This window comes from Cercospora kikuchii, assembly GCF_019650295.1.
Source record: "Cercospora kikuchii DNA, contig_00007, whole genome shotgun sequence".
Taxonomy (NCBI): domain Eukaryota; kingdom Fungi; phylum Ascomycota; class Dothideomycetes; order Mycosphaerellales; family Mycosphaerellaceae; genus Cercospora; species Cercospora kikuchii.
This window is the reverse complement of record NW_025408588.1, coordinates 2219889-2239510: the sequence shown is the minus strand read 5'-3', so window position 1 is coordinate 2239510 and position 19622 is coordinate 2219889. Positions and strand designations below refer to the sequence as shown.

Below are 19622 nucleotides of genomic sequence, written 5' to 3'. Positions count from 1 at the left end.
CATGGCGGGACCGCACTTCCGACGAAGGCGACTCGAGAGGCGCGTGATGCTGTATAGCAGCAAGTGGAGTGTACTGTTATAGGTTGAATATCGCCCTGCTATTGGCTTGAACACATTACTCAACAACCTGTAGCAAATTCAGCTTTGTCACCATGTCACCTCCTACTGAGCTCGACTGCCTCATCATCGGGGCAGGATTCGGAGGATGCTACCAACTCAAGCTTCTGCGTGATGCAGGTTTCTCGACCAAAATTGTCGATGCTGCGTCTAGCATCGGAGGCGTCTGGGCATGGAACAAGTACCCCGGAGCACGCGTCGATGTGGAAATGCCATATTATGGTTACTCTGACCCAGCTGTCTGGTCGACATGGAATTGGACAGAGCGGTACCCTGGTCAAGTCGAGATTTCGGCATATTTCGAACATGTTGCTAAAGTCTGGGATCTTCATAAAGATGTTCAGCTCGGCGTGAGAATCGTCAGTGCAACATATGTTCAAAATGAGAGTGGGCCTCGATGGGAAGTGGTTGCACAGAATGGAGACAGCTATGTGGCAAAGTACCTCATTTGCGGAACTGGCACTTCGTTCAAGCAGCATATCCCGCCCTGGGAGGGCTTCGACAGCTATCAAGGAACGATCCACCACTCTTCCCTCTGGCCAGACGGCGTCGACTTGCGCAATAAACGCATCGCCATCATTGGAGCCGGCTCCACTGGCGTCCAAATAGTCCAAGAATCAGCCAAGGTATCATCCAAGGTCACGCATTTCATCCGCACACCCAACATCGCACTACCCATGCGTCAACGTCAAGTATCGCGAGAAGAAATCTACGCCTACAAGCCCATCTTCCAGCACGTTCTCTCAGCTTGCCGTACAACACCCGCCGGGCTTCCCACAACAAACACTGGCATCAAAACATTTGACATTAGCGAAGCCGAGCGCCGCGAGTTATTCGAGGAGATGTGGGAGCGAGGAGGCTTCAACTGGTCCATCGGCGGCCTTGCCGACACATTGACAGACAAAGCAGCCAACCGAGCAGCATACGATTTCTGGGCAGAGAAGACAAGGCCTCGAATCAAGAATCCTCAGAAGCGTGATCTATTAGCTCCATTGGACCCTCCGTATTATATTCTGACGAAACGTCCGAGTTTGGAGCAGGACTATTACGAGATGAGCGATCGAGATAATGTTGATATTACGAATTCGCCGATTCAACGATTTACAAAGACCGGCATTGAGACTGCGGATGGGAAGTCTGAAGATTTTGATATTGTCGCGATCTGTACAGGGTACGATGCTGTGACGGGTGGGCTTATGACTATGAATATTAAAGGCGCGAATGGAGAGTACCTGCACGAGAAGTGGTGAGATTCCTCCTTTCCCTATCACCTTCCCGGCATTTACTGACAGATCTCCCATCGCAGGCGTGGCGGTGTTACAACTTTCCTCGGCCTAACAGTCGAAGGCTTCCCAAATATGTTCATGCTCTACGGACCACAAGGTACATAAACTCTCCCCTCACTTGTCGAAGACACAAAGTCGCTAATCAAATATTTCTTCTTGCAGCCCCCACGTCTCTAACAAACGGCCCACCTTTCCTCGAACTGGAGTGCGAATGGGTCCGAGACGTCCTCGAGCGAATGCGAACAGAGAATCTCAGCACAATCGATGCGAAGCGGGAGAAAGCCGAAGCGTGGCGAGACCAAGTACTACAGCTTGCTGAAGGGACGCTTGCTATTCATACGAATTCTTGGTAAGTACTTCTTTGCCACTTCACGACCCTCGTTCCCTTGCTGGGTCTGAGACTGACTTGTTGGTAGGTACATGGGCGCAAACGTGCCGGGCAAGAAACGCGAATATTTGCTTTATCTTGGAGGTGTTCCATCGTGGCATGATGCTTGTCGCGAGGCGATTAAAGATTGGCAAGGTTTTCGTGTCGAGACGGCGAAGCTATGATCGATAGGAGCAGAGTGGGTGCTTAAGTCACAGTTTTGCTCTGCTGCTGAAAGACAGAAGTGCCCCAATGTGACTGTAGCTCTGCAAGTGTTGCCAGCAGAATCGTCGAGAGGCATCTTGGGTATCACAAGACTAGAGCTCTCGGGTATCGATGAGCCCACAGAAAACCGCCCTGCCAGGTGTGTTCAATAGCAAGTACACAGCAAACAGATTCTTGGAAACGATCAACGACTCAAATCGCTGAGCAGAAACAAGAATGCATATTCATCTCATTTAAACATGACCATGTCGTAACTCACTTCAACTCTCATTCCACGTCGCATGGGCCATCTACTATATATCTCCAAGCCAGGCAAATATGCATTTCGATGCCCCTCTACCTGTATTCCTAGCCCCCACGCTCCATCCTCATCACCCAGCCCGAAACACATCATCAATACGTCCCCGGAATTTGCGAAATCCTTCCCCCATCCACAACCAACACATTCCCATTAACATACGCTCCCGCCTGCGAAGCAAGATACAACACCGTCCCCGCCATATCCGCCGGACTGCCCAACCTCTCCGCCGGAATAAAATTCTTATCATAAGCTCCCTCAACCGAAGGATCCTGTCCCTTGGAATCTCCCGCGCCAGCAATAATCCCCGCTGCGAGATCCGAAGGAAACAAGCCCGGCGCCAAAGCATTCACTCGGATGCTGTAAGGTACAAAAGCACCTGAGAGGCCTTTGACGAGATGTGTTGTGGCGGCTTTGGAGAGAGGGTAGGCGCCTATGGCGTTGGGGTTGCGGAGGTAGCCTGCTATGCTGCTTGTCACGAGGATTTGGGATTTGCGGCCTGCGCAGTTGCCGTTTTTGTTTCCTGAGGCGAGGAGGGGGAGGAAGGTGAAGGATGTGAAGGCTACGGCTGTGGTGTTTATTGCGAAGCAATCTGTAGCATCTCGTCAGTGTTGAGGATGTAGCTTGGAATCACTTATGTAGTGGTCAGATAGATTAGGTGGTGTTTGGGACATACCATTCCATTGCTCCATCCCCTGCTCAAGACCTAACCTCGCAAACTCCTCAACGCTCACATTTCCTGGCTTCGCCACTGGAGGAGAATAGACTCCACTATTGCAGACCAAAAGATTCACGAAACCTGTTTCATTCTTGACTTGCTCGGCAACTTTCGAGAGACTTTCTTTCGATCCCACATCGCCGACGATGGGTATCACATTTCCATTGACACCAGCTTCGCGAGCAGCTTCTTCAAGTTTTTCTTTGCGTCGGCCAACGATGTAGACTTTTGCTGCTCCGTTCTTGGCGAAGGCTTTGGTCATCATGAGGCCGATACCCGTCTGTGACTTCCGTTTTAGCATGCTGTCTATTGATGCGACAGGATTGGGAATCAGGAAAGCATACTCCTCCGCCTGTGATTACAACGACCATGCCGGCGACGCTGAAGAGCTTCGCGGGATCTACAGTATTGGGATCCATGGCTTCGGATCAGGCTCGCAAGTCTGTGGAATGAAGGCAGATGGTTGCAGAATTGGTACGAGATGTTGTTCGTGTTGATGTGTAAGCTCGACTTAAGTTCCTACGTGCATGCGCGGTCTTGGCATCAACGATGAGGCACAAATGTGCACAGTGGGTGGAAACATCGACGGAATTTCGTCATGCCCTTCATACCCGAAGTGTGTGACGTATAACAAACATTGATATCGCAGATAACAACTTGATAAGATGCGCAAGATTGTGGTTATGTAACATACTTCCTATTCTTCAGAAACAGCAATGCCGACCTCTCCATCTTCAATACGCATCTTCCACTCCTCGACGTCTTCAAACCTTTGTCTCAGCACGTGTGCAACAGTCTCGGAAAATGTCTCTCCATTATTGACGAACCAATCTCCCAGACCTCTGACATGCATCTCAACCTGTGCCTTGAGAGGGCAATTGTCCCGCAGATACAAGATCTGCTCGGGATCCAGCTTCATCATGTCTTCCACGACATAATAGTGTGAGATATCATCGCCCCAGCCCTCCGCGCCGGGTTCATGGAATCGTGACGGAGAAAGTCGCGATTGGTAGCGGGAAGATCCTATCGGAGAGTTGTAGTACCATCCGTCTGGCACGAACGACGATGGCGCGGGAGGGTAATTCAGGTGGATGTTGAAGAGTAATTGCTGGTTGCTGTCGGGAAAACGTTTTGAGAACTTCTGTCTGATCTTGCCGTTGGAGGGACAGATGTTGTTGGCAACCATATCTTTGAGAATATTGTGAACATCCATCATCTCTGCGAGCTCGGCGTTTGACCAGTTGTGCAAGAGCGCAGCCCGGCTGAACACGATGCCCGGCAAGGTGCGACACGTACGTACGTGGGCCGCATTGTGGAAGGCTTTGTCATACAGCCAGAGACGATAAATGGCACGTCTCAATTTGTAGCGTTCTGAATTGCTCAACAGCCGACGGTTGGCATAGTCTGTTTTCCACTTCTTGAATGTGTAGATCTCCTCGTAGCTTTGCGCAATTCGTCCGGCTTTGACGATCTGACGAAGGAAAGCGTCCGAGATGGGCACATCGCGCTGGATGTGTGCAGGTTGTGAATTGTTCTGAGTCAGAACCTGGACGACATCTTGGATAGGTCCGAACTCGGATTCGGCGGCAGCTCGTAGGATGTCAAGCTTCTTCGATGAGTGGTACGTGTCGTAGAAGCGACTATTGGCGGAGGATAGTGCGATGGCAGATGAGATGCTCGGGAGAGACAGAAAGATCTGCGTCAGCAGCTCGCTCGGGAGATGATCGAAGTGCATGATTGCGGTTGTCGACAATAAGTATTCGGTTTTGGAGTGGACTAGCTCCAGTGTCCGATATGCAGGCTTCTTCTTGTGTTATGTATGGATCTGTTGATCGTGTTTGACGGCGATCGGCTACCAGACGGTCTTAAGAGAGTACGTCCAGTAGTGTAGATATAAATTAGGAGACAAACACCCCAATCGCGATGGGGCTATCAAGGTCGGACTCAGATCCATAGGTGACACACTCGGATGGCGACGCCGGCCCGCGATGGGCGCTCATGATGGTTGTGCTCATTGTGTAGCGTGTATTAAAAGGAGGAAGAGGAAGAAGATGCAAGAGATGAAGGTCATGTATCAATAACAAGGAGGCTGTCGCTAGCGCGGTGCCACGAGGGAAGCTCCCCGGAACTCTCGCCATCCACCCAACTCTGGCCCGCCCGCTTGTTTGCTCCACCGCCTGCGATCATACAGATCGGGCATGGATCAAGGCCATTACAATTGCAGAGACTACTACATCTCGCCGCACTTTGCGCCCACCACCGTCGCCAAAACCATCCACACCCGCTCGCCCCTGCTCTTCCGCCATGAGAGCTTCGACGAACTCGAGCAGCGCTCGCGCAGTCCGCTCAAGGCGAGCAGGTTCCCCTTCCTCCGCTTGCCCCTAGAGATCCGGCAAGAGATATACACCTATCTTCTCCCGCGCACGATCGAGCATACGAAGCCCAACCCGTTGGCGCAGCATGCCCGCAACTTCTCCGCCGTCAAGAAGCGCAGCGCTCGTGGCATGATTGTACCGCAAAGCGAGCCGGGCTTTTCAAGAGCGGCGCATATCGTGTGGCAGAGGGGTAACATCCGCCTGCTGTCCGTATGTCGGCAGATGCATGATGAGTGTGCAGAGCTGCTGTATGGCAATAGCACATTCCTGCTCTTCGTGACTTACCTTGGCATCTCCTTCCGCTTCAACTGGCTTCTGCTGTCCGGTATGGCACCTCAGAGGAAGTACGATTTCCTTGAACTCCTCCCTGCGAAATATATGGCTCTCGTCAAGCGCGTGGTGGTCAATGTGGATCACGTTGATAGCTACACCGGCATGATCAAGTTCAATGTCAGTGGGAAAGGCTTGACGCATGGCTTGCGAAAGCAGGTCCAGCGTCTTGTGAATGTGCTGCGACCAGCTCCTCTTGCCATGCCGGAAGTCGCGGACGAGGATGATGACGGCTGGTCCGATATTCGCTCGCAACGGGATCGTCGACTGGCCAAAGTACACATTCGCGTCTCCAATGGCAATGCCGTGCTCGATCAGATCAAGAGCGAGATCGTACGAAAGCGCGAAGGCGGCATCAGAGTCAACGAGGATCTGGAGGAGATGCTCGAGCCATTCGGCGAGCTACGCGGAGTACGTAAAGTGGAGATAACTGGCGCTGTGACCGACACCTTCGCTGAGAGCCTACGAAAGACAATGATGGACACGACAACAGGGTGCGAATCAGCGGCAATCGTACGGAGCATACGTGATCTGCGTTTGCATCCTTCGCTCGATCCGACATCTGAATTGCATTTGAATGAGCATGAAATTTGATGAATGATGAGACACGATTGTAACGACGCCTGCACGACATGTAGATACTCCAGGCTAGATTCAGAACATACAAAGCTATCGGCCAATATCAGGTCAATGCGCGCAGTTCATGCCTTTCGTCAAGGCATGTTGGGCACTGGATACGGATATCAGCCCATGCCGCGACTGGGAAGTACGCGTTGCGATAGCACAGACTTCTTAACATGCACCACACCCAAGAGTCCAAGACCGTCGAGACAGTGAACACGCAAGGCTGAGGCATTCGTCAGGCAATACCGCGCCTAGACTTCATCCACTTTGGCTTGGCGAGCGTCATATCCCAAGCCTGATTCTCGTCACTACTTGTTTGTGAACCTTATCCGCCCTCGACATCTCACTCGCACGTGGCAGCGCTGCTGGGGTCGAATCACATCTCTTGCTTTACGTGCAGCACCAAGAAGCAACAATGCTTGGCTCCCAATGGCGTCTCTCATCGCTCCGAGGAGCAACTGACTTTGATGATACGTATATAAGTGGTGACTGCATGCCGCGCACGGCTGAACGGTAGGGACTTATTGAATTCCATTTGACGCTCCTTGCGATGGAGGAGCTAGCACCCGTCATTTCAAAGGACTATCGCCCACTGACAGACCAGGAAATCGAGGAATTCTTCAAGGCTTTGGACGTCAACAACGATGGTCACGTCAATTTTGCCGAGTTGGAGAGGAAGCTGCACGAAGTGCATGAGGAGCTAGCACCGAAGTTGCAGAAACATCATATCCTACACCCAGCGCGAAGAGACGCGGAGAAGCGCGTTGGACACGACGGAGATGGATTGCACGCATTTCTCTGCCATCTTATGCCGCGCTGTGGCGCAAAGCTGAGCAAAGAAGAGTTCATCCGACATGTCAAGACGTGGGAAGTGCCGAGTCAGAAACAGAGCGACTCACAGGAAACCGACAAAGAGGCGAAGCAGGAAGAGAAGAAGCTACCATTCCGGCGACGCTTGCGTGCCTACTGGGCAGTCCATGGGCCCAACATCCTCTTCGTCGCGTTCGTGGTCGCTTGCATGATCGCGTTTGGTGTATGGCAAATGGTTATCTACATCCAAAACCAACCCGCACGACAGGCACTCGGATGGGGTGTGATCATGGCCAAAGCGAATGCCGGTGTGCTCTACCCTACATTTGTCTTCATGTTGCTGAGCATGAGCAGACATTTGTCTACTTTCCTGCGTCGCAGCTTCTGGATCTCCAAAGTTATCAATTGGGATTTGAGCCAGAAATTCCACATTATCATGAGCATTGCGGGTCTCTTCTTCGCGACCCTGCATGCCATTGGCCATCTTACTGGCACTTTTCTCTATGGATCACGACCAGCACAACAGGACAATCTGGCGGCAATTCTTGGGCCTGAAGCAACGCCGAAACGCTATGTTGACTTTGTGCGCACGTTACCTGGATGGTCCGGAATTGTGAGCCTCGGCCTCTTCTGGACTATCAGCTTGATGAGTCTGCCAATGATTCGAAACTGGAACTACGAAGTTTTTCAGCTGGGTCATTTGCTCATGTTTCCCATGTTTGGGCTACTCGCAGCGCACGGCACAGCTGCATTATTGCAGGCACCAATGCTTGGGTACTTCCTGGCATTTCCAGCGCTTCTGGTCATTTTCGAGCGACTTCGAAGGTTCATTCGTGGGTTCTTGAGCATACCAGCAAGAATTCAGGTTCTCGACGAGGATGCGGTCTGTATTTCGATCAAAACAAAAGACGGATCCGATTGGTCCTCGTATAATGCCGGACAGTACATCTTGTTGCAGGTGCCTCAACTCAGCTTGTTCCAATGGCATCCGTTTACGATCTCAGCATGCCGTGGCGACGAGATGCAAGTGCATATCAAAGTCGAAGGTGACTGGACAGAAGAGCTTCGTGATCTCGGTCTTAAGCAATCGAGGATCAAGGTCGGGCTCGATGGCCCATTTGGTGCTCCGGCACAGCGATTCTACGACTACGACTACTCCATCATTGTTGGAGGCGGAATCGGCATCACTCCCTTCTCTGCCATCTTGACAGATCTCGAAGAGAGCTTCAAAGAACGCCGCGATCCCTGGGAATCACGTCGCAGCTCGACCTCAATGTCCCGATCTCTCTCACGAGGCGTCCGCTCACGCACCAGCTCCCGCCACGCCTCACGCTCCCGCCGCTCCTCCCCAGCATCGACACCAGTCAAAGAGCGCAGCGACAATGACACCCCAGACCTCACCCTCGAACCAGAGTCCATAAACCCCAACCCAGCCGGCCCCCCACCCCGCTGCATAAACCCCGACCGCCGCGTCGACTTCCACTGGACAGTCCGCGAGAAGAACAACCTCCTCTGGTTCTCCGACCTTCTCAACCGCGCCATAATCGGAGCCGGCCCCCTCGCCCAACAGAACAAACTCGACCTCAACATCAACACGCACATCACGGCCAAACGAAAAGACATTTCCGTTCATATCTTTCGCTACATCCTCGATGGCTATCGAACCGAAGCTGCGCCATATTCTGCTTTGACAGGTCTGAAACAGAGAAGCCATTTTGGACGACCAGATTTCGATAAGATTTTGGAGAAGCATTTTCAGGATCTGGTGGATGATGGAGTGAGAGAGAAGAAGGTTGGGGTTTTTGTGAGTTCTATGGAAACCTCGTATTACATGTGATACTCTTGCTAACCTTGTTCTATAGTACTGCGGAGCACCTGTGGTTGGTGAAATTCTATCTGATCGATGCCACGAACTTACGGCCAAGGCGCGTGATATGGGATTGAAGATAAGATATGACTTCCTCATGGAGGTCTTTGGTTGATCGTTGTAGTTGCTTTGAGCGAAGGCGTTACGGCAGAACGAATGTACTTTAGCGAGGAAATGTGCGCTGAAAGCAGATGGCGATTGCAGTTGAAGCAAAGCTACCTGTCCCGAATGATTATGATAAAACACCTGGAACCATTGAATCAATTCACAATTTCGTGCGAGATACTCTCACAGTGATAATGGGTATGTTAGCGAGGTCGGATTTGCAGTACTATCGACTATCGACTCGACATTGACTGCTTTCGTATTCGAGCATCCCATCAGAGCACTCGGATCCTCTCTGTCTCGTGAAGCAGCATACCCTCGACTCGCGCTTCCCTCATGCCAACCCCTTCTCCTCCACAACCCTCGTCTCACTCTTACTCCTCTCAACCTCCGCCGCTGCCTCCACAATACTCAGATTCCTGCCATCCTTCTGCACCTCGCTAAATTTGATCTCCGGCACAAACGTCTTGCTCTCCCAAGCCTTCGACACCCGTGCATAAAGTTCATCGACTTCCTCAAGCGACAAGCCCTTAGTCTCGTAGATGCAGAACCAAACGAAGGAAATGCAAACGAAACAGAAAGAACCCCAGATGAAGAAGACTTTGGATTGGAGGTTTGCGTTTCCGGGGCCGTCGTTGACGAGGTAAGGGGTGGAGTAGGCGATTGCCCAGTTAAGGAGCCAGTTGCCTAGTTGTCATAGGTAAGCAAATGTGATCACTCGCACTCGAAGCCCGCAGGCCGAAACGAGTACTTACTGGCCGTAGTGAGCGACAAACACTTCGCTCGAACCTTCAACGGGAACAACTCTCCAGTAACGACCCAAGCGACCGGACCCCAGGAGGAAGCGAAGAAGAAGATGTAAATGCAAACGAACGCCACAGCGGCACGCTGAGCAGACAAATTATCTTCTGGAGCCGCGGTTCCGGTAATGGCGACGATGAATTGGCAGACACACATGCCAATGGCGCCCATGAGCAGGAGACCTCGTCGACCCATCTTTTCGACGAGATAGAGACCAGGAAGGGTAGAGACGACGTTGACAACATTGGTGATGACTTGAATGGTGAACCCACCAGCTTCGAAACCGGCATTCTCGAAGTATTGCGTTCCGTAGTAGAACTGTCAAAGGTATCAGCAGAACTTTCACACAAACTCTGATGAAGTTCGACTTACGATAAAGTTAACACCAGTAAGCTGCTGCAAAGCCTGCAAAGCACAACCAGTCGCAAGTCGCTTGCCAATCGTACCCTTGACGATATCCAAGTACGAACTCTTACCCAAGCTCAACTCATAGTTATGGTTCGCCTGGATTTCCGATAACTCTTCAATAACAGCAGGGTGATCCGCAGGCAAACGACGAATTTTCGCGAGAGAAGCCGCAGCAGCTTCCGACTTGTCCTGTTTGATCAAGAACCGAGGAGTCTCTGGCAAGATGAACATTCCAACGCAGACGATAATCGACCAGGCAAATTGAACCGCGATGGGGATACGATAACTGCCAGAATCGTCGCGGTTCTTGGTGGCGTAGTTCACGATGGCAGCCAAAAACAATCCCTACTCCAAGCGTCAGCGACCAGACCTCCAATCACTCTATCGAAGAAACCAAACCCACAATAGTAATAGCCCACTGATAAGCCCCCACAATCGTCCCTCGAATCCACTTCGGCGCAGTCTCACTTTGATAAAGCGGAACCATAGCAGAAAGCAAGCCCACTCCATATCCGGCAAAAAATCGTCCAGCAATCAGTAAAGGCTGAGCAGTAGCCGCAGTTTGCAGAATGACTCCGAGGTTGAACACAATTCCGCAAGAGAAAATTAAACCCCATCGACGACCGAGACGATCGGAGACGGGGGCGGCAGTCAAGGCTCCGAAGAAAGTTCCAGCGGAGAGGATGGAGACGATGAGGGAGTCTTCGCTTGCGGTGATGCGTTCGTTGTCGCCGGTTCGGAAAGATTCGATGAAGTAGGGCATGGCGAGGATGCCGGAGATGGTGCCGGTCTATATTCATGGTTAGTCTTCTTCCTGCGGGTTGATGGGCTGCCGTGAGAATGGCGCGTACATCATATCCAAAGAGGACACCACCAAAGGCCACAAACAGGCCGATGACAATAGCAGGCCATGTCTTGCCAGGCACATCGGCCGGCTTCTTGATCGCAAGACCCATCTTGTCGTTGAATCTCAATAAATGCAACAACGGCAGCGCTCAAAAGGCTGATCAGAAGAAAAAAAAACCCCGAAAACGAGAGGGAAGAGACGTCGCAGATTTATATCGCTCATCAGAAGCGGAACCTACCACTTGTGTGAGCACTACACGAGACCACGCAACAGTCCATTGCACGATGGGCAGTGCCCCGGTGCAAGGCGAATCCATGCCAACCTCATGGTCGATCCCCAGAATCACGCCTACCAACCTGGTCAACGCTCCGCACAGCTCCACGCTTGCCCCAGCTGTAGGGCTGTCTGTTGCCGGATGTGCATTGGTGGCCGTACTTTCATACTTTGAGCTACGCTGGCGCTTCGGCATCTAATGATATGGTGACCACCGGTGAAACCTAACCTTTTCGTCTTGATGAAAGTCTTGGGTGATCACTGCCAAGCATGGTCTCTCATTTCTTGATCCGATGGCTTCATGGGCATTTGCTTATGTTTCTTCACGAGTTCCTATGGAACACGCGCAATGCTATAACGAGATTCATTTTCGTCTTTGAGCATGAACGCTCGCTCTCGAGCTGTCAGTGGCAGCTCATGAAGGCTTCTCGACCAGAGTGACCGAGCTGGGTTATCATCGGTGCCAAGCTCGGAGGTAAAGCTCATACAACTGGGCGTCCTTGGCATGACTGACCTGATGTAGAAAGACGGGCGCAATGTCGGGCTATGGCATGGATTGCAGTGCATAAAAGAGCGCGACCAGGATGCCAATCGGTCCGTTGGTGCATGCTGCGCAATCGATCGCTCTTCTGGATTGTTCGCTTGCATAATCGCGCTGCTCGTGGCTGTGAAGGAGTTCATGTGAAGGGCTAAACGATCGGATCTGTCCTATCAGCTTCAGTATCCTGCCGTCGAAGTTGTATTTAGCATGCCACTGAGTTCTGGCGACCGAAGTATGATAGGACAGCTGCGTCATCTTTCGTAGCCTATTTTCTTGAAGTGAACAAATGAACTGCAGTAGTGAGGTTGTTCGTCAGACGTTATTGATGCATAGTCGATCCTACAGGCGAAAGGACTGTGCTGAACGGATAGCATCCTGCCACGTCGGTTCACGACAGACGAACTGACTGCGACTGAGGACTAGAGCTGGATTAGTGTAAGCAACAGAGGCAAAAGAGTGTGCAACTCACATCAAGAGCTCGAACTCGTTCCACCTCTCTAGTGACTGATCTGATCTCCTGTAGGGCTTCAACAAGTCCGAGACAGTCGAATGTGCGCGTCGACCTTCGGCGAGCTGGCGCATCGGCTTCGAAGTCTTGAAAGAAGAATCAAAGACCAACAGGTTGCGGGAGCCATTGCGCTGCCGCTCCAAACCTACGATCGTCATGGAGTGACCGAATCGTTGGAAATAGATGGGAGGAAGCTGCGTGACGTACGATGTGCCATGCGCTCGAGCACCATCGATTCCGCTCATGTAGAACGCCTCGACGTAGTCAAGCAGGTCTGCCGCTGCAGTTTTGCCATCGTCATTCCCTCCGTTAGAGAAAGTGAGGGCATCAACCTTGACGCCAATCTGGGTGAAGAAGGCCAAAGCTTCAGTGGTACCGATCCACTTTCGAGTGTTCAGGACGCCACCGGTCTGGACTTTGCCATAGGTACAAATGCCGTTCTCCCAAGCGCGTTCGATGACTTCTTGCATTTCAATCACATGCGGCATCCCTTGCGGGCCTTCACGATCCATATGTTGCACGTATGTCAGGAGCACCTGGGAGCTCCAGAAGCCGCAGAAGTTGCCCTCGCACTCGATCTTGTGGATGTGCCGCGTACTCGGGTGACAGAGGTAGGTTGCAACAGTATCCTTGTCAAGCGCACAAAGATCTGCGATGGCACGTGGAAGACCTTCTGTCTCGTTCGGGACCACGCGATGCCGATACAGAGCGCCATTGCTGGCAATTCGTTGTACGGTCTGAGGCTCAGGGCCATAGATGAGCGCTTTGCGAACGTTGGAGGGCATGCTCTTCTCGAAAGCGTAAGGACCAAGCTCTCGCTTCCCAAGCCTGCCAGGATTTCGCGGTACTTGGATCGCACGCAGATTCGAGCGAGTGAGCAACGAGGAGGACCCTGAGAAATAGCTCAAGAGAGTGTTGCTGGTCGACCTCCGGGCTTCTCTCAGCCGATTAGAGCGAGTGCTGCTACTGGAGTGCCTGTCTTCTCTTTCTTTCGAGCGCCGCTTCTCAGATCTGGGCGAGGACGGCGTTTCAGGCGTTGAACGATCTGCGACCTTCTGTGGCCGAGTCGGACTGGGTAGTGGACTGACGCTTCGACGAGGCGGAAGCGGCGGCGCAAGCTCCTCACGACCCTCCTTGTCGGACAACTCCGCTGCTGCGTGGAAATCCAAATGCTCGTCTATAGCAGACAAGAGGACGTACTCTCCACACCCGCGCCGCGTGCACTTCGTCCATGTGTCGCCCGGCATTGACTCGCTGGTGTCTGCGGTATTTGCGGAAGGATATGGTCCTCCATCCTGCACAGCAAATGGCGAGTCTTCGGTGTGATACTCTTCGATATGCAGCTGGATGAAATACTCGTCGCCATCGATGGAGTTGCAGAATGGACAGCGGATCTTGGCCATGTTAGCGATAGGGGTCCCGCGTGGTGCGATGCTCCGAGGTGGGATGTAGCATAATGCGGTTTGCCGGCAAGTGTTTGTTGTCGGCGTGTGCGCTCATCGGTCAGGCTGCCACTTGCAACTTGTTCAGCGCATTCGCCACAGCAGGACGCGTCGTCGTGGAAAGCACAGCCCACTCTGTGCAACCTCGCCTGTTTTCTTGCTTGCTCGTGCTCGTGCTCGTGCAGGCCTGAGGAACTGACGCCAAGAGCAGTTCACCTTGCGCCGACTCACCACTGTTCTACAGATCTCGACAATGTGAGAAGGAAATCAGCTCACTCGACAGTTGAATGCAGAGTCCCCTCCCTCACTGCTCGAACAGGCTTCACCTTCTCCTCCAGCTCGGAGAAGACAGGAACAGACGCTCCCATGACTCAGCAGAACCATTGGGTGCGTCATGCGGGGCTTGCCGACGCCGACCGAACGCAGCGGTGTTTTTAATTCGCGAGTCACCCTCAATCTTTCCTACTCCTAAAAAATGGCGACTCACGCGATAACTCCAGGACGAAACCACTCCGGTCATCAACATGGCAACTATCATCCTCGGCGCGCAGTGGGGTGACGAAGGAAAGGGCAAGATTGTCGATGTCATTGCACAAAACGGCGTGCAGCTGTGCTGCAGGGCCCAAGGTGGTCACAATGCGGGACACACCATTGTGAAGAATGGGAAGAAGTTCGATGTGCACATCTTGCGTAGGTGCATTCTCTACACTTCCGCGACTCGATGCTGACAGTCTGGTAGCTTCTGGCGTTCTCACCGACGGCTGTGTCAATCTGGTCGGAACTGGTTGTGTGGTTCATGTGCCAAACTTTTTCAAGGAGATCGAGCAATTGGAAAAAGAAGGAATCAACACCAAAGACCGCATCCTGGTCAGCGACAGATGTCATGTCGATCTCGACTTGCACACCAAGGTCGACGGTCTGGAAGAGGTTGAGCTTGGCAAGGCGAACATCGGCACAACAGGAAAGGGCATTGGCCCAACATACTCCACCAAGGCCTCCCGCACAGGTGTCCGCATGGCTGATGTCTTCACCAAGGAGATCTTCGACTCCAAGGTGAAGCACCTGTACAACGGCTACAAGAAGCGCTATGGCGATCTTCTGCAATACGACCCGGAAGAGGAAATTGCTCGGTTCGACAAGTATCGCGAACAGCTCAAGTCGTACGTTGTTGATCAAATACCGCTCATCGATTCTGCGGTCGAAGGCAACGTCAAGATACTGGTGGAGGGTAGCCAGGCGGCATTGCTGGATCTGGACAACGGCACATACCCTTATGTCACATCTTCCAACACCGGTCTTGGCGGCGTCATGACTGGTCTGCAATTGAGCCCTCGCAAGATCGACGAGATTATTGGTGTGGTGAAGGCTTACACCACTCGCGTTGGATCAGGACCATTCCCCACGGAGCTGCAAAACGAAATTGGCGACAAGCTCGTCGACATTGGAAAAGAGTACGGTGTCACCACTGGTCGTAAGAGACGTTGTGGGTGGCTCGATCTTGTCGTTGTCAAATTGTCTCACAGTGTGAACCGATACGATTCAATCAACTTGACCAAGCTCGACATCCTGGACGATTTCGACGAGCTCAAGGTGGCCACAGAGTATCATCACAATGGCCGCAAGCTCAATTCCTTCCCCACAGATCTCAGCATTCTGGAGAAGGTCGATATCACATATCAGACATTCCCAGGTTGGAAGAGCAACACCGTCGGCATCAAGGACTGGAACAAACTGCCTGAAAATGCTCGCAGATATGTCGAGTTCATTGAGAAATTCGTGGGTGTGCGAGTCAAGTATGTCGGCACGGGACCAGGCAACGAGAACATGATCATTCGGTAGTATGGGTGCGAGTGAGACACGCGCACATATTCCCTTGCAGCTCTTCTCCATAGATTGGTAGGCTTGAAGCCGGGGGTTGGCAACGACGGTACATGAGAACGCTCCATGGCGCAGAGCGTAGACATTGAAAATCAAAATTTGAATCTAAAGTCTCTATTTGACAGGAGTTGTGATCAAGTGCGCTCTTCTTGTCTTGACCGTATTGGTGGAACTTGCCACGACTCGGGAGAGGCATCAGCCAAAAGCCTAGACCCGCTTCGTGATGATGCGATCGCGTGAATTCATCAGTGCCCGAATAGCATGCGAAGTTTTGAGAGATGGTGGTAGACAAAGTCGCCTTCACGCTTTCAGATTTCATGTTATGTGATGCGACTGTCCAAGGTGCTCAGCGCTGGTAGACTGAAGTACTTCGATGGCCACTTGCGTAGACACGCGACACACGAATGTATCTGCCACGAAGACTCATCCGACCAACGCACACACCCAAGTCGCAATTATCGCCTTGTTCAGCCCTTCCAACTCCATATCCTTCAATCGAGTTGAATCTCCTTTACTCCTCCTTAGCACCCCCACGACCCGCCTTCTCCGCCGCCTCAATACTCTTCTTATCCGTCTTAATCTCGCCCGCACCCTGGTTCAACGCGCCCATCATTCCGGCATTCGCCTTCCAAGGTCTCTTCAAATCCCCGCTCGCCGAGTAGCCCAACATGTGAACTTTGACCAAATTTCCCTCGAAAGCGCCTTTGAGGGGGATGATGGATTGGATGAGGAGTGGGTTGGTGTATTTGAAGTATAAGTGCATGACGGCCATCATGCCGAGACCCATGAGTTGGGATTTGAAGAGGCCTTTGAGTTGTTGTTGGTCGTAGGCGTGGATGGTGGTGGTCACGGCTTTGGGTTCTTCGGTGCTGCCCATGGGGGCGGGTTCGACGTATTTGAGGACCGTCATGTCTGTGACAGGCGAGAAGTGTTAGAAGATTGGAGGGAGGGTGTGGGATGGAGGGGGTTTGTGACTTACCTTTCTTCTTGTCGATTTGCATCTTGACGTACATGTAGATGCCGAAGATGATGATGTTGCTGACGATGTAGAGACCGCGCACACCCATGAGGACGTTGGGGTCTTCGAAGGGGATCTTCTTGCTCGCCTGCATCATCACGAGGATGATGACGAGGTTGGTGCTGTTGCTGCATGTCAGTCTCGCGACTCTTTTCCACGGCCACGTTGTTGGCGTTCGCGCTGTCGCACTCACATTTGCGGGTTCATGTTGGCGGTGGTTCCGTGGGCAGTCGCGGCTTGCGGTAGAGTGTTGTCGCGCGACGTGAAGAAAGTTGAGAAGAAGGGCGAAGATGGGAGAGAAGTAGCAAGAGCACGAATCCTTTCCGCAAAAACCCACGTATCTTCACTTCGGCTGTCAACTCTCTTTCAGGGTTCTTTGCCAGCGGCGGCAGCGGCGACGGAAGCTTCCCACAAAGACTTGGCAAGCTGGCCTGCTTCCATCCTGGCCCATTCACTTCCATGCTCCACAACATTGCCGACAACTCGCGAAGCACGTGCTGCGCTACTCAATGTGGTATTCATCACCATGTCGTCTGGTATACAATCCTCTGCCAAGCTAAACGCGCCCTTTGGACATATCCCGCGGCGGCATGTAAGCTGTGGCCGACGGGGAGCTGCGAGGGGCTGCGAGCCACATCACAGCTAACCGCATCGCGTAATCACGTAGCGAAAATGAGGGCGAATATACGTCAAGCGGTCAAGTATATCTTCTTCCGTATACCTTTCTCTTCACCTCACGAATACACACATCCACATTCGTGGACTTCTGATGTGAAAAGATGGCAGACTCCAAAGAAGCCACACATAACATCATTCCTGAAATGCCACAAGACCAACACGCCCAAGAATCCATCGCCCCAAATGTCACAACAACGCCCCAAGTCCTTGAACACCTCACTATCCTCGACTCCCAAGAAACCCGTCCCCCACGAACAAAATTCCGCCTCGCCCTCATTCTTCTAGCCCTCTACCTCGCCCTCTTCATCGCCGCCCTCGACCACACAATCGTCGCCACCGCAATCCCCACAATCTCCTCCGACCTCCAATCCGCCTCCGGCTACTTCTGGATCGGCTCCGCCTACCTCCTCGCCGACGCCGCCGCAGGCCCCATCTGGGCCAAAATCAGCGACATCTGGGGTCGGAAACCCGCCCTCTTATCCTCTGTTGCGTGGTTTTTCGTCGCGAGTATTATCGCCGCCAGAGCGCATAATGTCGAAATGTTAATTTCTGCGAGAGCGTTGCAGGGGACTGCGGCGGGCGGGTTGATTCAGTTGGTGAATATTACCATTTCGGATCTTTTTAGTATGAGGCAGAGGACTTTGTTTTTGGGCATGGTGAATGTTGTCTGGGCTTTGGCTGGGGGGATTGGGCCGTTGGTTGGTGGGGCTTTGGCGCAGTATGTTAGTTGGAGATGGTGAGTCGACAACATCCCAATCTTCCAGACCGCATTTTGTTCAAATTTGGCTTACTGATTTTTGATTTGCAGGATTTTCTGGCTCAACCTCCCCATCTGCTTCTGCAGTTTCGCCATGCTCCTCATCTGGCTCGACGTACACAACCCCCGCACAAAACTCACCTCGGGCCTCATAGCCTTCGACTGGCTCGGCACAATCTCCATCGTCGGCGTAGTCCTCATGCTCCTCCTAGGCCTCGACTTCGGCGGCGTAGTTTTCCCCTGGAACTCCCCCACCGTAATCTGCCTCGTCATCTTCGGCGTCGTAATGGCAGCTCTGTTCCTCTTCACCGAGAAGAAAATCGCAAAGTATCCTCTGATGCCATTAGAAATCTTCAAAAACCGATCCACAAGCGCGGCGTTTGCGGTTTGTTTCTGTCATGGAACGGTTTTTATCGCTGCTTCTTATTATATGCCGCTTTATTTCCAATCAGTCAAACAAGCCGGTCCTCTTCGTTCTGGAGTTCTGATTCTACCATACGCGATTCCAGAAGCTGTCATGGGAATCGTCAACGGTTTCATCATGCTCAAGACCGGCCATTATCGAGAAATCATCTGGGTGGGACTTGTGCTTCTTACAATCGGTACAGGACTCTACAGCAGTTTGACAGAAAGTACTTCTCTGGCTACAGTCATCGGCTTCGAACTCATTGTGGGGTTCGGATCAGGTTGTCTCTTCGAAGCTCCTCTCGTCGCAGTTCAAAGCACAACACCTCAGGACGATACTGCGGCCGCCACCGCAACTTTCGGTTTCATCCGAAATGTCGCGACGGCAATGTCTCTCGTTCTCGGCGGGGTTGTGTTTCAAAATGGAATGAACAAACGAAGTGGTGAACTAGAACGAGCTGGGCTCGACAACACTTTGATCGATGCATTCTCGGACAGCAAAGCAGCGGCGAATGTGGAACTTATCAAGACGATTCAGGATACGATGCAGAGGGAAGTGGTGGAAGCGGCTTATGCTTGGAGTATTCGACATATGTGGATTATGTATTGTGCGCTTTCAGGGACGGGTTTGTTGGTTTGTGTTTTTATTGCGCATCGGAAGCTTAGTACGGAGCATACGGAAACTAAGACGGGGTTGAAGAGTAGAGTGCCTGCTGCATCATCGCAGGCGTAGTAGTGGCTTTACTTCTTGCCAATCTTGAATTCATGCTTCCTCTCTGCCTCTCTTTTGGTCCGTTCTGCTTCTTACGCGAAGCTCGTACATCGATTGTTCGATGTTGTGTAGTCCTTTCGAAGAGGCGGTGAGATGCGCGGATTTGTATGGGTCTCAGCGAATCGTCAAGCCAATATGGAGGGCATGGTCTGCAGAATCACTCCTAAGCCAA

At 52.2% G+C, this 19622-nt stretch overlaps 10 protein-coding genes across 10 annotated transcripts; 5 read left to right on the top strand and 5 right to left on the bottom strand.

Moving 5' to 3' along the window:
* Positions 1-152: 152 nt before the first annotated feature.
* On the top strand, positions 153-1955 carry CKM354_001096700 (uncharacterized protein; the record flags this gene model as incomplete). Its single annotated transcript, XM_044806440.1, has 4 exons — positions 153-1363; positions 1424-1500; positions 1566-1752; positions 1820-1955. 4 exons carry the CDS (start codon positions 153-155, stop codon positions 1953-1955), a joined length of 1611 nt encoding a protein of 536 aa, XP_044662375.1.
* Positions 1956-2388: 433 nt separating this feature from the next.
* CKM354_001096600 (uncharacterized protein) lies at positions 2389-3430 on the bottom strand (the record flags this gene model as incomplete). Its single annotated transcript, XM_044806439.1, has 3 exons — positions 2389-2885; positions 2970-3291; positions 3356-3430. 3 exons carry the CDS (start codon positions 3428-3430, stop codon positions 2389-2391), a joined length of 894 nt encoding a protein of 297 aa, XP_044662374.1.
* Positions 3431-3708: 278 nt separating this feature from the next.
* On the bottom strand, positions 3709-4746 carry CKM354_001096500 (uncharacterized protein; the record flags this gene model as incomplete). The annotated part of the gene is made up of 1 exon (XM_044806438.1): positions 3709-4746. The coding sequence occupies one exon, from the start codon at positions 4744-4746 to the stop codon at positions 3709-3711; it is 1038 nt and encodes a 345-aa protein (XP_044662373.1).
* Positions 4747-5209: 463 nt separating this feature from the next.
* CKM354_001096400 (uncharacterized protein) lies at positions 5210-6310 on the top strand (the record flags this gene model as incomplete). The annotated part of the gene is made up of 1 exon (XM_044806437.1): positions 5210-6310. One exon carries the CDS (start codon positions 5210-5212, stop codon positions 6308-6310), a length of 1101 nt encoding a protein of 366 aa, XP_044662372.1.
* A 580-nt stretch (positions 6311-6890) lies between these two features.
* Positions 6891-9132, top strand: CKM354_001096300 (uncharacterized protein; the record flags this gene model as incomplete). The annotated part of the gene is made up of 2 exons (XM_044806436.1): positions 6891-8954; positions 9013-9132. 2 exons carry the CDS (start codon positions 6891-6893, stop codon positions 9130-9132), a joined length of 2184 nt encoding a protein of 727 aa, XP_044662371.1.
* Positions 9133-9456: 324 nt separating this feature from the next.
* On the bottom strand, positions 9457-11287 carry CKM354_001096200 (uncharacterized protein; the record flags this gene model as incomplete). Its single annotated transcript, XM_044806435.1, has 5 exons — positions 9457-9809; positions 9878-10241; positions 10296-10676; positions 10735-11121; positions 11183-11287. 5 exons carry the CDS (start codon positions 11285-11287, stop codon positions 9457-9459), a joined length of 1590 nt encoding a protein of 529 aa, XP_044662370.1.
* Positions 11288-12380: 1093 nt separating this feature from the next.
* On the bottom strand, positions 12381-13903 carry CKM354_001096100 (uncharacterized protein; the record flags this gene model as incomplete). The annotated part of the gene is made up of 2 exons (XM_044806434.1): positions 12381-12411; positions 12462-13903. 2 exons carry the CDS (start codon positions 13901-13903, stop codon positions 12381-12383), a joined length of 1473 nt encoding a protein of 490 aa, XP_044662369.1.
* A 563-nt stretch (positions 13904-14466) lies between these two features.
* On the top strand, positions 14467-15781 carry CKM354_001096000 (uncharacterized protein; the record flags this gene model as incomplete). Its single annotated transcript, XM_044806433.1, has 2 exons — positions 14467-14632; positions 14682-15781. 2 exons carry the CDS (start codon positions 14467-14469, stop codon positions 15779-15781), a joined length of 1266 nt encoding a protein of 421 aa, XP_044662368.1.
* Positions 15782-16331: 550 nt separating this feature from the next.
* CKM354_001095900 (uncharacterized protein) lies at positions 16332-17045 on the bottom strand (the record flags this gene model as incomplete). The annotated part of the gene is made up of 3 exons (XM_044806432.1): positions 16332-16732; positions 16800-16960; positions 17032-17045. The coding sequence occupies 3 exons, from the start codon at positions 17043-17045 to the stop codon at positions 16332-16334; spliced, it is 576 nt and encodes a 191-aa protein (XP_044662367.1).
* Positions 17046-17617: 572 nt separating this feature from the next.
* CKM354_001095800 (uncharacterized protein) lies at positions 17618-19411 on the top strand (the record flags this gene model as incomplete). Its single annotated transcript, XM_044806431.1, has 2 exons — positions 17618-18252; positions 18325-19411. 2 exons carry the CDS (start codon positions 17618-17620, stop codon positions 19409-19411), a joined length of 1722 nt encoding a protein of 573 aa, XP_044662366.1.
* Between the last annotated feature and the right edge of the window lie 211 nt (positions 19412-19622).